The sequence below is a fragment of the Nicotiana sylvestris genome, chromosome 5, assembly GCF_000393655.2.
Source record: "Nicotiana sylvestris chromosome 5, ASM39365v2, whole genome shotgun sequence".
Lineage (NCBI taxonomy): Eukaryota > Viridiplantae > Streptophyta > Magnoliopsida > Solanales > Solanaceae > Nicotiana > Nicotiana sylvestris.
Window position 1 is genome coordinate 173,796,760 of NC_091061.1, and position 15,683 is coordinate 173,812,442.

Below are 15,683 nucleotides of genomic sequence, written 5' to 3' on the forward strand. Positions count from 1 at the left end.
GCATGCTTTTGATTTCTTTTCCTCTCCGTTACTAGATCACTGAAACCCATTTACTTGACTATTATGCTATGAATGCTTGTTGTTTCCTCTTGCCATAGCTTAGCCTCACATGTCTATTACTTGTGCACTTTATTTATATACCGAGTCCCTTCTGTGATTGATTTTCAAACTCGTGACTGATTTCAAAACTTTCCTTTGTGAAATTCTGATTTTACTCGCCTGTTAAGGGTTAGTTGATTCTCTTTCTTTGTTTGGCCTTACTGAATCCTTTCCAAATATAAGTACATTCCTGTACTTAGACCCAATCACTTACTACATGATTTTGCTGCTCCTTTTATGGTAATAACCATTCTGCTTATAGACTGATTTTCTTTCCTTATTTCAATCCTGTTAATAGCTGTTTGAGCAGTAATCCCTTGATTGAAGGGAGATACTTGTGTTAATTAATCTTGACTGTGATTATTTCCATGTTTGTGTTAGAACCTTACTTATTACCTTATTACCTACTCGTTTTCAAAACTATAAATACCTATACTCTTCTCTTTCAAAGATACGAATAGACACAGCATAAGTCACTACTTCTTCTCTCAAATACACTTAGGTTTTCTTAAAAGCATTCAAGTTTTCTCTAAACTCATAAGCTAAAGTTCTCTTCTCTGATTGTGTTTTGGCTGCAAGTATCCTGCTTTTCTTTCTGTTTACTTTCTACAACTGGTATGTCCCTTCTTGTTTAAATTCTGCCTCTCTCTTATATGTTTATACTTCAGTCTTTTCTTTGTTTGTTTTACTACTTTCTGCAAGTTTGTTATTCCTGCCTCTATATGAATCCCCATCCCTGAACCCTTTGTATATTGAGTTATGGTTCAGAAAACATGACAACACTTGATATTGTTGTTCATGTATATGGACTGGACTCCCTGAGTCTTAAACTCTTTCAATTCCTATTCCCATTCCCCTTTATGTGTATTCTGAGTCCGAGACTTTGGTCTGGCAGTGTCCTAATCACTGTCCAGACCATAGTCTGACCTTCAATAGGTCTGTGCTCTTTTTTATTGGTTGAACAGGCTTGGTCAGGGGTGTGCCAGCCTATCCTATGGCTAGGCATGACCACCAGCCTGCCATGGCACTCCCTACCCCCTCTTGCACTTACACTCATTCTTAGAAACTAAGTTTTGCCCCCCTCTTGTGAGCCTTGCCTTGGGACCCCTGAGCTCCCTCTGACTTGGACACCTGAGGGTTGGCCCTTCCGTATTGCATTGTAACTCATTTCTAATTGATATCTTGGATGTAAGCATTGCCTGGAATTCCTGAAATTCCTTGGAACTTTGAAACACCCTAGATAAAGAGAAGGCTTTGGAAATCTTGATCCCGGAAGTGGTTCAATCTCATATTGTTAGACACTAAGTTTGAATTAGGCTGCTCTGATGTAGTTGTAGTTTCTGATGTATTTTTAATTCTAGTTTGTATCTCACTGGTCTGTAATAATTTGTATAAATTCGGGGATTTAGTGAAACGTGGGAGGGGGTTTACTTTTATGCACAAATGGTAGAAACCATGCCTATAGGACTTTTATTGTTAATCTATGCAATTTCACAAGTAGAAACCATGCTTATAGGTTTTAACTTTTTAATCTCTGCAACTGTACATGTAGATACCATGCCTATAGGGATTTGCATTTCTGCATTGATAATGTCATTAGGCAAACTGTTAGGTTTAATAATAAATTGGTGTATAGATATCATGTTTATAAAGCTGTTAACGTTTGAAAGGATTTAAAATCAGTAACTCGTAGAAATCATGCCTATAGGAACTTCAAACCGGAATTGTCCCACTCGCCTAAAACAGTACTTAATCTTTTGCTAAAACAAGCAACTTTCTGCATGCTTTCTGAATTCTTAAAACTTTTCTTACACCCAGATCAGTGCATCTCTTTCCAAAACCTATTCCTTTTTTTTTTGATAAATGTTCTCAAATCAATGCATGTTACCGCTTTCTGATAATCCGACAAACATTTTCCAAGTCAGTCTGATAAACCTTCGAATCAGTCTGCAACTCAGTTCTTTTGCTAAAACTTGGCAACTCCTTTGCCTAAATAGTATGCTTTCTGAAACTCGTTTTAAACTCTCCTTCTGTATTAAGTCTGCAATCTGTTTTCTGAAACTTCTTATCCTGCAACTCTTTTATACCAGTCTATTTTCAAAATCAGTAGTCCTATTTAATACTTAAATAAAAGCATGTTAATCAAGTGGCTCAGTCTTTGACAACTGCATTCGAGTGAGTCTAATGCGGACTTCCTGTCTAAAGATATGTGTTGAACCAGTCCGCTCATCACTTCTAATTTAACTTAAGACCAAACCAGTACGTACAAGGCATGCTAAACTCTATGGTTATTTGATATAAGGAGGCCTATTTGAGCCTTACTTGCTTATCTGCTTTCCCCCCTTTACTTGTATATGTGTTTTGAATGTCGCCTTAGTATTTTATCCTTTAAAACTCTCAAAAAGCCTCATCCCTTTCTCCCTTTAGGATTAGTAGTCCTAAATTCCTCCGGGACTGATAGGATTGGGGTGGGTACTAGCATGCAATAAGTAAACGAGACTATCCACGCTTTAATACCTTAACGGGGTGGGAAGGGTAGAATATGAATATGATGACCGGTGCGCTAATATCACGTGCGACCCCTCTTTGAGGAGTGTACACCGGGTATTGCATTGATGTGATCCATATTATGTATAAATCTAGGACCCCTTCTCCCTTTATTTGTTATCTTCTTTTAAGTTTTCCTTTTTAAACTAACCTTTCTAAACTTTTTTTTTTAAACTTTTAAACTTGTTTGCAATATTATGTAAAAAACCTCTCTTATGTGAAACCTTCATTTGTTTCCTCATTATCTCTAATGTCACAATTGTAGTATGGTCGGGAACCACACTAGTGGATCTTGAGGGGTGCCTATCACCTTCCCCTCGAGATAATTTCTAGCCTTTACCCAAACTTTGGTTCTTCCTCTCAAATCTCTTCTTGAAAGTGTATTAATGCGCTATAATCATTAGGTGACGACTCTCCAAACTCCAAAAAACCCAATTCACGCAAGGGAATAGAGTTGTCCTCCCATAATGTCGTATACCCGATTTCGCCATAGAAAAAGGGGGCGTCGATATTAGGGCTTGACTTTTTGAATGAAAAATTGGGATTTGAGGGAGCATTTGAGCTCAGATTTTGGAGCTTTTGATATGTATAGACTCGTGGCGAGATAAGGAGTCCATTGATGTGAAAATTTCTGGATTTCGAGAAATGGGCTCGGGGCTCGGGTTTTGCAAATTTCGAGAATTCTTGTTGTTTTTTGATTACTTTGATTGGGTTTTGTTCCCTTGGTATATTGTGACGTATTCGTTGTGGTTTTGGTCAGATTCGACGTGCGAGGAGGTTGATTCGAGAGGCAAGGGCATAACGAGCTAGACTTTTGGCCGGTTTGAGGTGAGTAATAGATGTAAATGCTGTTTTGAGGGTTTGAAACCCCGGAATTTCACACGCTATATTGAGGCGAGGCACGCATTATATGACGAGTGCAGATTCATTTGCTATTGAGGATTGTGACTTGGTCCATCCCGGTTGATATTTCACCGCGTATTTGATAAAGACTTGTTGTTGTTCACCATGACTTGGGCTTGTTGCCATACTTGGGCTTTGTACCGACTATTTGGAGTCCTTTGTGAACTCCCATCACTGTTTCCTCACTAATTGGAATATCAATTGAACTCAGTCCCATTGAAATTACACTGTTTCATGAACTCAGCTATACTTTTATTCAACTTGAGATTTAAATGATATTTGATCCGATGTTTGAGTTGAGCATTATTGTTTTACTGTTGCTCAAGGGGCTTATGATTATTTTATGGACTGAGCATGGATCGGGCTGTGCGCCGCAATAGTATTATATTGATATAAGAATGGATCGGGCTGCGCGCCGCCGCAGTATTATACTGATATTGAGGTCGAAAGCCTAGTTGATGCCACGAGATGACTTGATATTGCGCTTGGGCTGTAGGAGCCCCTCCGGAGTCTGCACACCCCCCCAGTGAGCATTGTCGACGATAAATAAATGGAGCGGGCTGCACGCCGCAGCGGGTACTAGAGTGTACCATTTCATGTGTTGCATCTTCTCATGCATTTATTTCATGAACTGTTTATCTGTTGTTTAAATTCTATATTATTGTATCGTTGGATTACTGTTTTCTTAGCCATTGATCTAAACTGCCACTTATAGGTTGCTTTGCATATTTTCATGATTTCTTACTCTCAGTCTTTATTTATGTTTATTACTCACTGGGTCGGAGTACTCACTTTACTCCCTGCACCTTGCGTGCAGATCCAGGTACTTCCCAGGCTGAGTGAGATTTGGTTTGGTTGAGCAGAGCTATTACCCGGGAGTATCGAGGTAGTTGCATGGCGTTCGCAGCCTTGGATCTCTCCCCTCTATCTTTATCTTTTATTTCGCATTTTCTAGACATACTTGTAGTAGGTTGGGATTTTGTATTAGAGGCTCAGATTCGTGACACCTGTTCCATTTGGGCTATGTTGCAGTATTTTGTTTAACTTCCGCATATTTTTATCATTATTCCTAGACTTTTGAATTAATGGTTAAGCAAATCCTCTGTGTTAATTATCTATATCTGTGTAATGGTTAGGATAATATTGTTAAATGGTCGGGCTTGCCTAGAAGGTGGTTGGACGCCGTCATGGTCGGGGTTGGGGTAGCGACAAAGACGTCAACATATAAGACCAAAGGGATGTGGAACACGTAATCTAATTTTTTAAGTGTAATATGAAAAATAAATTTATTTCTTGTGGAAAAATTACATTGTAGCAAAACTTTTGCATATGCAATGATATTCTTTACACTAAAATAAATCAAGAAACATTATAAAACTTATTAACTACACCAGTTAGGAGCTATGATGAAGCTAACAATTAATTAATTTTTTACCCTAGCTAATTCGATCCTAAAAACTTAGTCCGCCTTTTAGCTTTCTAGTATAATAATAATAATAATTGTCCAGATTTGACAATTACATTAGAATTTCAAAACATAATCCAACTACCCAATACAAAGAAATACTTGGAAGGAACGAAAGAAAAGAAAGGTATGGCATTAGCAAAACACTTTTAAAAAGTAACATGAAAGAAAAAGATACACCTTATTTGATATTTGTAGATGAGTTCTGTATGTAGGAGATCTTGACCGGTGAAAGTGTAACGATCCGGCCGGTCGTTTTTAGAATTTATGCCTCGTTCCCCTATTTACTGCTTCCTCTAAGTTCATTTTTGCTATTTTGGTTTGCCGGGATGTTCGGTGTTGGGATTCAGAGTGTTTTTGGGACACTTAGTCCCTAAATGAGAGCTTAAGTGTTGAAAAATGGTCTATAGTTGGAACAATGTGAAGACGGCCTCGGAATGAAAATCTGATGGTTCCGTTAGCTCCCTTAGGTGATTTCGGGGTTGGGAGCGTGTTCGGAATGTATTTTGGAAGTCTGTAACTCATTTAGGCTAGAGATGCCGAAAGTTAGTATTTTAGCGATTTCCGGTTGATAGGTGAAATTTTGATCTGAGGGTCAGAACGGAATTCCGGAAGTTGTTGTAGCTTCATTAGGTGATTTGGGATATGTGTGCAAAATTTCAAGTCATTCAGACATGTTTTGGTTGGGTTTTTGATCGAATGTGTGTTTTGGGAGTTTTAAAAGAACTTAGGCTTGAATTTGATGTAATTCGATGATTTTAGTGTTAGTCGAGGTGTTTTGATAATTGGAACAAGTTTGGATAATGTTTTAGGGTACGTTGGTACTTTTGGTTGAGGTCCCGGGGGCCTCGGGTGTGTTTCGGATGCCCAACGGGTCATTTTTGAAAAAATTTGAACTGCTATTTCTGGTATCGGGTTTCCTTATTCGAGAACGCGAGGGTTGTCTAGCGAACGCGAAGAGGAAAAATGAGGGTCTGTGAGGTTGGTCTTCGCGAACGCGAAGGGGGAGACGCGAACGCGTAGGAGCAGGAAGAGGTGCTACGCGAACGCGGGAGGGCAACCGCGAACGCGTAGATGGAAAACTGGGCCTCGGCCATTTGGCCTACGCGAATGCGAGGCCTGCTACGCGAACGTGAAGGGTCTAGGTAAATTGGCCTTCACGAACGCGACGCCTGGGCCGCGAACGCGATGAAGAACGGGCTTGGGCAGAATGTTTAGTTCTGAAAATGGGACTTCATTCCCATGTTCCATTTTTAGCGATTTGGAGCTCGGATAGGGTGATTTTTGGACAGATTTTCTTAGAGAACAATGGGGTAAGTGTTCTTAACTCAATTTTGGTTGTATAACTCGAATCAATTACAAGTTTTGGCGTTTAATCTGAGAATTTTGTTGGAAAAGTGTAGAAAACCCTCTTGGATAGAATCACTGATTTGAGGGTCGAAATGATATGAGAATTGTATAATTTTGGTATGGTTAGACTCGTGAGAGTACGAGATTTATGGAAATGTAAATTTTACCGGGTTCCGAGACGTGGGACCCGAGGGGCATTTTGGTCATTTTATATAATTTTACGTATTAGCTAAGAATTTAATTGTAGAATAAATTACTTTAATTATTATTTACAAAATGCAATTTAATTGAATAGATTTGAGCCATTTGGAGTCGGATACTCATGGCAAGAGCGTGGTTTCAGGTTGACTTGCACTTGTTCGAGGTAAGTGGCTTGTCTAACCTTGTGTGGGGGACTTTGTCCCTTAAGATATGAAATTTGGTAATTGAATGCCTTGTACGTGAGGTGACGAGCGCGTACTTGAGCTAATTGTTGAAAATTCAAATTTTACTTAAAATACTTGAACTGAGTTTCTTTCATATTTGCTTTATCCTACTTGCTATTATAGCCTGTGCTAGTATAGAAAAGCATATTTAGTGGACTTACTTGCTTACTTGTCTAAACTGTATTATTTGCGCTCCGTGAAGCATGCTAGACTAGAAATCTTATTAATTGTTCGCACTTAGCATTATGCAATATTTGAATTGTTGTGGTGTGTTTACAATTTGGAACTACGGGACGACATCCCAGAAGTTTTCCCTGCACGAGTTATGTTCTAAGACTGAGAGTGCGGGATACCAAGAGATCCCTGGCACATAAATGATTATATATAGAGGATACCAGGAGATCATCGGGATACTAAGAGATCCCCGAATTATTTATTGAGGATACCAAGAGATCCCAGAATTTTTATTGAGGATACCAAGAGATCCTCGGGATACCAAGAGATCCCCGAATTATTATTGAGGATACCAAGATATCCTCGGGATACTAGGAGATCCCCGGTGATAATTAACCGGTTGTGGTTTGTACCTCTATTCATTGATTGTGTTGTTCTCTATTACTGTTTTTACTTATTATCTTATTAGATTCTCGTTGTGGTTATACTCATATTGTCTTCTCATTATCATATTGATTATTATGTTTTATCTCAGTAGGACCCTGACCTTCCTCATCACTACCCAACCGAGGTTAGGCTTGGCACTTACTCAGTACCCCTGTGGTATACTCACGCCTCTTCTGCGCATGTTTTTCATGTGCAGATCCAGGTACCTCCGGTCAGGCGCACCATCAGTGATCTAGGAGACATATACCAAAGACTTTGAGGTATATCTGCCACGTCCGCAGACCAGGAGTCTCTATCTCATTCCAGTTTTATATTTGATTTTCCTTTCTTTCGGTTGTGTAGACATTCCGGAGTTAGAGCAGTGTATTACATTTCTATTAGCCTGTGGTTTCTGTGAGATTCCGGGTTTTGGGTTTCTGTTTCAGAATTTGTTGTGTCGAAGTGTATGTGCCAAGTGGCAAGTTGTATACTTCCTTAAGTTATTTAACTTTTGATTTAATATTTTCGTATTAGTTGTTACTTCCGCACTGTTAGGCTTACCTAGTTGTCGTGACTAGGTGCTGTCATGACATGTTCATGATTGGTGAATTAGGGTTGTGACAAGTTGGTATCAGAGCTATAGGTTCGTAGGATTTATGGAACACATGCCGGTTTATTAGAGTCTCGCTGATCGGTGCGGAGATGCCTGTACTTATCTACGAGGGGCTACATAACTGTTTAGGAAAATCTTCACTTCATTTGATTTCCTTGTCGTGCGGTATTTTGGACACCTATTCTAAACTTCTGTCTTTCTATTCTCTCATAGATGGTGAGGACACGCGCTACTTAGGACGATCAGGCACCTGCACCCCTCCTGCATCCGCTAGAGGCAGAGGCTGGGGCAAAGGCCGTGGACGCACATGTGGTGCAGCTAGAGCACTTGCGCGAGTTACCGCTAAGGTACCGCCAGCAGATCCAGTTGGAGCTCGAACACATGACACGCCCACAACCACCACTACTTCAGCTGTTCAGGAGGCATTGGTATAGTTTATGAGCATGTACACTACGCTGTCACAGGCAGGGTTGCTTTCCCTTCCTGCAACCACATCCCGGGCCGGGGGAGGAGCACAGACTCCCGTCACCCACACTCATGAGCAGCGAGTGCAGGTTGAGCAGGTCCCAGATACCATCCATGTCCAGCCTGCGGCACCAGTTCAGCCCGAGGATGAGACACCTACTTCTGAGGATGAGCAGTGGAGACTGGAGAGGTTCAAGAAGTATGACCCTCCGGTTTTCAGCGGATTAGCTACAGATGATGCCTTGGGATTTCTGGAGGATTGTTACCATATTTTTTGCACTATGGGTATTACTGCCTCGAGTGGGGTTTCTTTCGCAGATTTCCAGCTTCGGGGAGCCGCTTATGACTGGTGGCGCACATTTGAGTTAGATAGTCCGGACGAGGCTGCCTCTCTGACCTGGGCACGGTTTTCAGATATGTTTCAGAGGGAATTTGTTCCCCAAAGCCTCAGGGACGCATGAAGCGAAGAGTTTGAGCATTTGCGCCAGGGTACTATGACCGTTTTAGAGTATGCCATCCGTTATACTAGGTTGGTCAGACATGCGCCGACCTTGGTTGCTACTGTCCGCGAGAGGGTTCATCGATTTATTGAGGGTCTTATTCCATCCATCAGATCTAGCTTGGCTCGAGATTTGGAGGTGGATATTCCTTATCAGCAGGTAGTGAGCATTGCTAGTAGGTTCAAGGGTTTGCACGCCAGAGATCGGGCGGAGAGAGAGTCCAAGAGGACTCGAAAGTCGGGTGACTTCTCTAGTACCCGTACCCCAGCAGCAGGGCGTCATGGTAGGGGCTATATGGGTCGCCTAGTTCATTCAGCTCTTCCTTCATCCAGCAGTACTCCAGCTCTTCCCAGATCTCAGGAGCCTTACTATGCACCTCCGGTTTCTAGCGCGCCTCCTGCGCGGGGTGCTTTCAGAGGTCAGTCCAGCAGACCCGGTCCCAGTCAGTCACATCTACCGAGCCCTCCTAGAGCTTGTTTTGAGTACAGGGACACCTGCCATTTGGTAAGGGATTGCCCTAGACTTGGGAGGAGTGCACCTCTACAGCATTCTCAACCGCAGCATGCTTAGTAGGATTCTCAGGCAATTGTTCCAGCTCCAGCTGCCACCCCACCTACCCAGCCAGCTAGGGGTGGAGGTCGGGGAGGTAGAGGTCACCCTCGAGGGAGAGGCTAGGCCAGATATTATGCTATTCCTGCTCGTATCGAGGTTGTTGCCTCTGATTCTGTCATCACAGGTATTATACTGGTTTGTCACTGAGATGCATCGGTTCTATTCGATCCAGGCTCCACATACTCGTATCTATCTTCTTACTTTGCTCCATATTTGGGCGTAGCCCGAGATTTCCTGAGTTCTCCTGTTTGTGTTTCTACTACTGTGGGAGATTCTCTTGTTATGGACCGCGTTTATCGGTCATGTGTGGTTATTATTCGTGGTTTTGAGACCAAAGCAGACTTATTATTACTCGACATGGTGGATTTCGATATTATCTTGGGCATGGTTTGGTTGTCGCCCTATTATGCTATTCTTGATTGTCACGCTAAGACCGAGACGCTGGCTATGCCAAGTATTCCGCACGTTGAGTGGAGTAGTACTTTAGATCACACTCCCAGTAGAGTTATCTCCTTTCTTAAAGCTCAACGTATAGTTGAGAAGGGGTGTGCTGCTTACTTAGCTTATATGAGGGATGTCAGTGTTGATACCCCTTCTATTGATTCAGTCCCAGTGGTACGAGATTATCCCGATGTATTTCCAGCTGATCTTCCGGGCATGCCGCCCGATCGGGACATTGATTTTGGTATTGATTTGTTGCCAGGCACTCAGCCCATATCCATTCCTCCTTACCGTATGGCTCCTCCTGAGTTAAAGGAGTTGAAGGATCAGTTACAGGAATTGCTTGATAAGAGTTTTATTCGCCCCAGTGTTTCACCATGGGGTGCTCATGTCTTGTTTGTGAAGAAAAATGATGGTTCTATGCGTATGTGTATTGATTACCGCCAGTTGAATAAAGCTACAATGAAGAACTGTTATCCTTTGCCTCGTATTGATGATCTATTTGACCAGCTTCAGGGCACACAGGTACAACAACAACAACGACCCAATATAATCCCACAAGTGGGGTCTGGGGAGGGTAATATGTACGCAGACCTTACCCCTACCCCGAAGGGTAGAGAGGTTGTTTCCAGGAGACCCTCGGCTAAAAAAAAATAATAGGAGACTATATATTAGTACCATAAAAATGCATAATAAAATAACAGCCAAACATCAGGGCACACAGGTGTTTTCAAAAATTGATTTGCGTTCAAGTTACCATTAGTTAAAGATTCGGGAGCCAGACATCCCGAAGACTGCTTTCAGGACTCGGTATGGTCATTACGAGTTCCTTGTTATGTCATTTGGGTTGACCAATGCCCCAGTAGCCTTTATGCATTTGATGCATAGTGTGTTCAAGCCATATCTTGATTCGTTCGTGGTTGTTTTCATAGATGATATTCTAGTATACTCCCGAAGTCGGTAAGATCATGAGCAGCACCTGAGGACAGTACTTCAGACCCTAAGAGAGAAGAAATTGTATGCAAAGTTTTCAAAATGTGAGTTTTGGTTAGATTCTGTGGCTTTCTTGGGTCACGCGGTGTCGAGCGAGGGTATTCCGGTGGATCCAAAGAAGATAGAGGCAGTGCAGAGTTGGCCTAGACCCTCTTCAGCTACAACGATTCGCAGTTTCCTCAGCTTGGTGGGTTATTACCGTCGATTTGTTGAGGGGTTTTCTTCGATTGCAGCACCTATGACTAGACTGACCTAAAAGGGTGCTCCATCTCAGTGGATAGATGAGTGTGGGGTGAGCTTTCAGAAGCTCAAGACAGCTTTGACTACAACCCCAGTTCTTATATTGTCTATAGGTTCGGGTTCTTATACGGTTTATTGTGATGCCTCGAGGATTGGTCTTGGAGCGGTATTGATGCAACACTGTAGGGTAATAGCCTACGCGTCCAGATAGTTGAAGGTACATGAGAAGAATTATCCTGTCCATGATCGTGAGTTAGCTGCTATTGTTCATGCCTTGAAGATCTGGCGTCACTATTTGTATGGCGTGCCTTGTGAGAATTATACGGATCATCGGAGTTTACAACACTTGTTCAAGCAGAAGTATCTAAATTTACGTAAGAGAAGGTGGTTGGAGTTATTGAAAGATTATGACATCACTATTCTATATCACCCGGGCAAGGCCAATGTGGTGGCCGACGCCTTGAGTCGCCGAGCAGAGAGTTTGGGGAGTTTGGCATATCTACCAGTATCTGAGAGGCCAATGGCGATGGATATTCAGGCCTTAGCTAGTTAGTTTGTGAGATTGGACCTTTCGGAACCTAGTCGGGTTCTAGCTTACGTGGTTTCTCGGTCTTCATTATTTGATCATATCCGGTAACGGCAGTATGATGACCCCCATTTACTTGTCCTCAAGGACAGAGTCGAGCATGGTGATGCTAGAGATGTGACTATCAGTGAGGATGAGGTATTGAGGATGCAGGGCCGGGTCTGTTTACCCAATGTTGATGATATTCGGGAGTTGATATTGGCAGAGGCTCATAGTTCGCGGTATTCCATCCATCCGGGTGCCGCGAATATGTATCAGGATTTGAGACAACACTACTGGTGGAGGCGGATGAAGAAGGACATAGCAGGATTTGTAGTTAGATGCCTCAACTGTCATCAGGTAAAGGCTGAGCACCAGAGACCAGGTGGGTTACTTTAGCAGATTGAGATTCCAGAGTGGAAATGGGAGAAGATCACCATGGATTTTGTAGTTGGTCTCCCTCTGACTGCAAAGAAATTTGATTCGATTTGGGTTATTGTGGATCGGCTGACCAAGTCCGCTCATTTCATACCGGTGTGTACTACTTACTCAGCGGAGCGGTTAGCGGGGATTTACATCAGAGAGATTGTCCATCTGCACGGTATTCCAGTTACTATCATCTCGGATAGGGGTACTCAGTTTACATCACAGTTCTGGAGAGCCGTTCAGCAGGAGTTGGGTACTCGGGTGACTATGAGTACAACATTTCACCCCCAAACGGACGGACAATCCGAGCACACCATTCAGATTCTTAAGGATATTCTCCGTGCGTGCGTAATTGAGCTTAGAGGGTCTTGGGATCAGTTCTTGCCATTGGCGGAATTTGCTTACAATAATAGTTATCAATCCAACATTCAGATGGCCCTGTATGAGACTTTATATGGTAGAATGTGCAAATCTCCGGTGGGTTGGTTTGAGCCGGGTGAGGCAAGACTATTGGGTATATATTTGGTTCAGGATGCGTTGGAAAAGGTCAAGGTGATCCAGGATCGACTCCGTACAGTCCAGTCCAGATAGAAGAGTTATGCGGACCGGAAGGTTCGTGATGTTTCCTTTATGGTTGGTGACCGAGTCCTGCTTCGGGTCTCGCTTATGAAAGGCGTTATGAGATTTGGGAAGAAAGTGAAGTTGAGTCCGAGGTTTATTGGTCCTTTTGAGATATTGAAGTGTGTTGGAGAAGTTGCTTATGAGCTTGCCCTACCTCCCAGCTTGGCAGGAGTTCATCCGGTATTTCATGTCTCGATGCTCCGGAGATATCACGGGGACTCATCGCACGTGTTGGATTTCAGCTCAGTTCAGTTGGACAAGGATTTGTCCTATGTTGAGGAGCTAGTGGCAATATTGGATAGGCAGGTCCGAAAGCTCAGGTCAAAGGATATAACTTTAGTAAAGGTTCAATGGCGGGGTCAGCCGGTCGAGGAGGTGACTTGGGAGACCGAGCGGGATATGCGCAGCCAATACCCTTAACTTTTTCACTACTTCAGGTATGTTCTTTATGCTCGTTCGAGGACGAACGCATGTTTAAGTGTGGGAGGATGAAACGACCCGGCCGGTCATTTTTAGATTTTATTCCCTGTTCCCCTATTAACTACTTCCTCTAAGTTCATTTCTGCTATTTTGGTTTGCCGGGACGTTCGCTGTTAAGATTCAGAGTGTTTTTGGGACACTTAGTCCCTAAATGAGAGCTTAAGTGTTGAAAAATGGTCTGTAGTTGGAACAATGTGAAGACGACCTCGGAATGGAAATCCTATTGTTCCGTTAGCTCCGTTAGGTGATTTCTGGGTTGGGAGCGTGTTCGGAATGTATTTTGGAAGTCCGTAGCTCATTTAGGCTAGAGATGCCGAAAGTTAGTATTTTGGCAATTTCCAGTTGATAGGTGAAATTTTGATCCAAGGGCCAGAACAAAATTCCGGAAGTTGTTGTAGCTTCATTAGGTGATTTAGGATATGTGTGCAAAATTTCAAGTCATTCGGACAAGTTTTGGTTGGGTTTTTGATCGAATGTGTGTTTTGGGAGTTTTAAAAGAACTTAGGCTTGAATTTGATGTAATTCAATGATTGTAGTGTTAGTCGAGGTGTTTTGATAATTGGAACAAGTTTGAATAATGTTTTAGGGTATGTTGGTACTTTTGGTTGAGGTCCCGGGGGCCTCGGGTGTGTTTCGGATGCCCAACGGGTCATTTTTGGAAAATTTTGAACTGCTGTTTCTGGTATCTGGTTTCCTTCTTCGCGAACGCGAGGGTTGTCTCGCGAACGCGAAGAGGAAAAATGAGGGGCTGTGATGTTGGTCTTCGTGAACGTGAAGGGGGAGACGCGAACGCGTAGGAGCAGGAAGAGGTGCTACGCGAAAGCGGGAGGGCAACCGCGAACGCGTAGAAAGAAAACTAGGCCTGGGCCATTTGGCCTACGCGAACGCGAAGGGTCTGGAAGTTGGCCTTCGCGAACACGAAGCCTGGAACGCGAATGCAAAGGGTCTGGGTAAATTGGCCTTCGCGAATGCGACGCCTAGGCCACGAACGCGATGAAGAACGGGCCTGGGCAGAATGTTAAGTTCTGAAAATGGGACTTCGTTCCCATTTTCAATTTTTAGCAATTTGGGGCTCGGATAGGGCGATTTTTGGAAAGATTTTCTTATAGAACAATGGGATAAGTATTCTTAACTCAATTTTGGTTGTATAACTCGAATCTATTACAAGTTTTGGCGTTTAATCTGAGCATTTTATTGGAAAAGTGTAGAAAACCCTCTTGGATAGAATTACTGATTTGAGGGTCGAAATGATATGAGAATTGTAAAATTTTGGTATGGTTAGACTCGTGAGAGTACGAGGTTTCTAGAAATATAATTTTACCCGGTTCCAAGACGTGGGGCCCGAGGGGCATTTTGGTCATTTTACATAATTTCGCGTATTATCTTAGAATTTAATTGTAGAATTAATTACTTGAATTATTATTTACAATATGCAATTTAATTGAATATATTTGAGTCATTTGGAGTCGGATACTCGTGGCAATTGTGTGGTTTCAGGTTGACTTGCACTTGTTCGAGGTAAGTGGCATATCTAACCTTGTGTGGGGGACTTTGTCCCTTAAGATATGAAATTTGGTAATTGAATGCTTTGTACGTGAGGTGACGAGCGCGTACTTGAGCTAATTGTTGAAAACCCGAATTTTACTTAAAATACTTGAACGGAGTTTCTTTCGTATTTGCTTTATCCTACTTGCTATTATAGCCTGTGCTAGTATAGAAAAGCATGTTTAGTGGACTTACTTGCTTACTTGTCTAAATTGTATTATTTGCGCTCCGTGAAGCAAGCTAGACTAGAAATTTTATTAATTGTTCACACTTATCATTATGCAATATTTGAATTGTTGTGGTGTGTTTACAATTTGGGACTACGGGACGACATCTCGGAAGTTTCCCCTGCACATGTTATGTTCTAAGACTGAGAGTGCGGGATACCAAGAGATCCCTGGCACAGAAATGATTATATATGGAGGATATCAGGAGATCCTCGGGATACTAAGAGATCCCCGAATTATTTATTGAGGATACCAAGAGATCCCAGAATTTTATTGAGGATACCAAGAGATCCCCGAATTATTATTGAGGATACCAAGAGATCCTCGGGATACCAGGAGATCCTCGATGATAATTTACCGGTTGTGGTTTGTACCTCTATTCATTGATTGTGTTGTTCTCTGTTATTGTTTTTACTTATTATCTTGTTAGATTCTCGCTGTGGTTATACTCATATTGTCTTCTCATTATCATATTGATTATTATGTTTTATCTCAGTAGGGCCCTGACCTTCCTCGTCACTGCCCAACCGAGGTTAGACTTGGCACTTACTGAGTACCGCTGTGGT

General features: G+C 42.4%; 1 protein-coding gene across 1 annotated transcript; it reads left to right on the forward strand.

Annotated features, from left to right (window-relative positions):
- Positions 1 to 8,961: 8,961 nt before the first annotated feature.
- On the forward strand, positions 8,962 to 12,835 carry LOC138869671 (uncharacterized). The gene is made up of 3 exons (XM_070147310.1): positions 8,962 to 9,385; positions 9,752 to 10,545; positions 12,221 to 12,835. Exons 1-3 carry the CDS (start codon positions 8,962 to 8,964, stop codon positions 12,833 to 12,835), a joined length of 1,833 nt encoding a protein of 610 aa, XP_070003411.1.
- Positions 12,836 to 15,683: the final 2,848 nt, after the last annotated feature.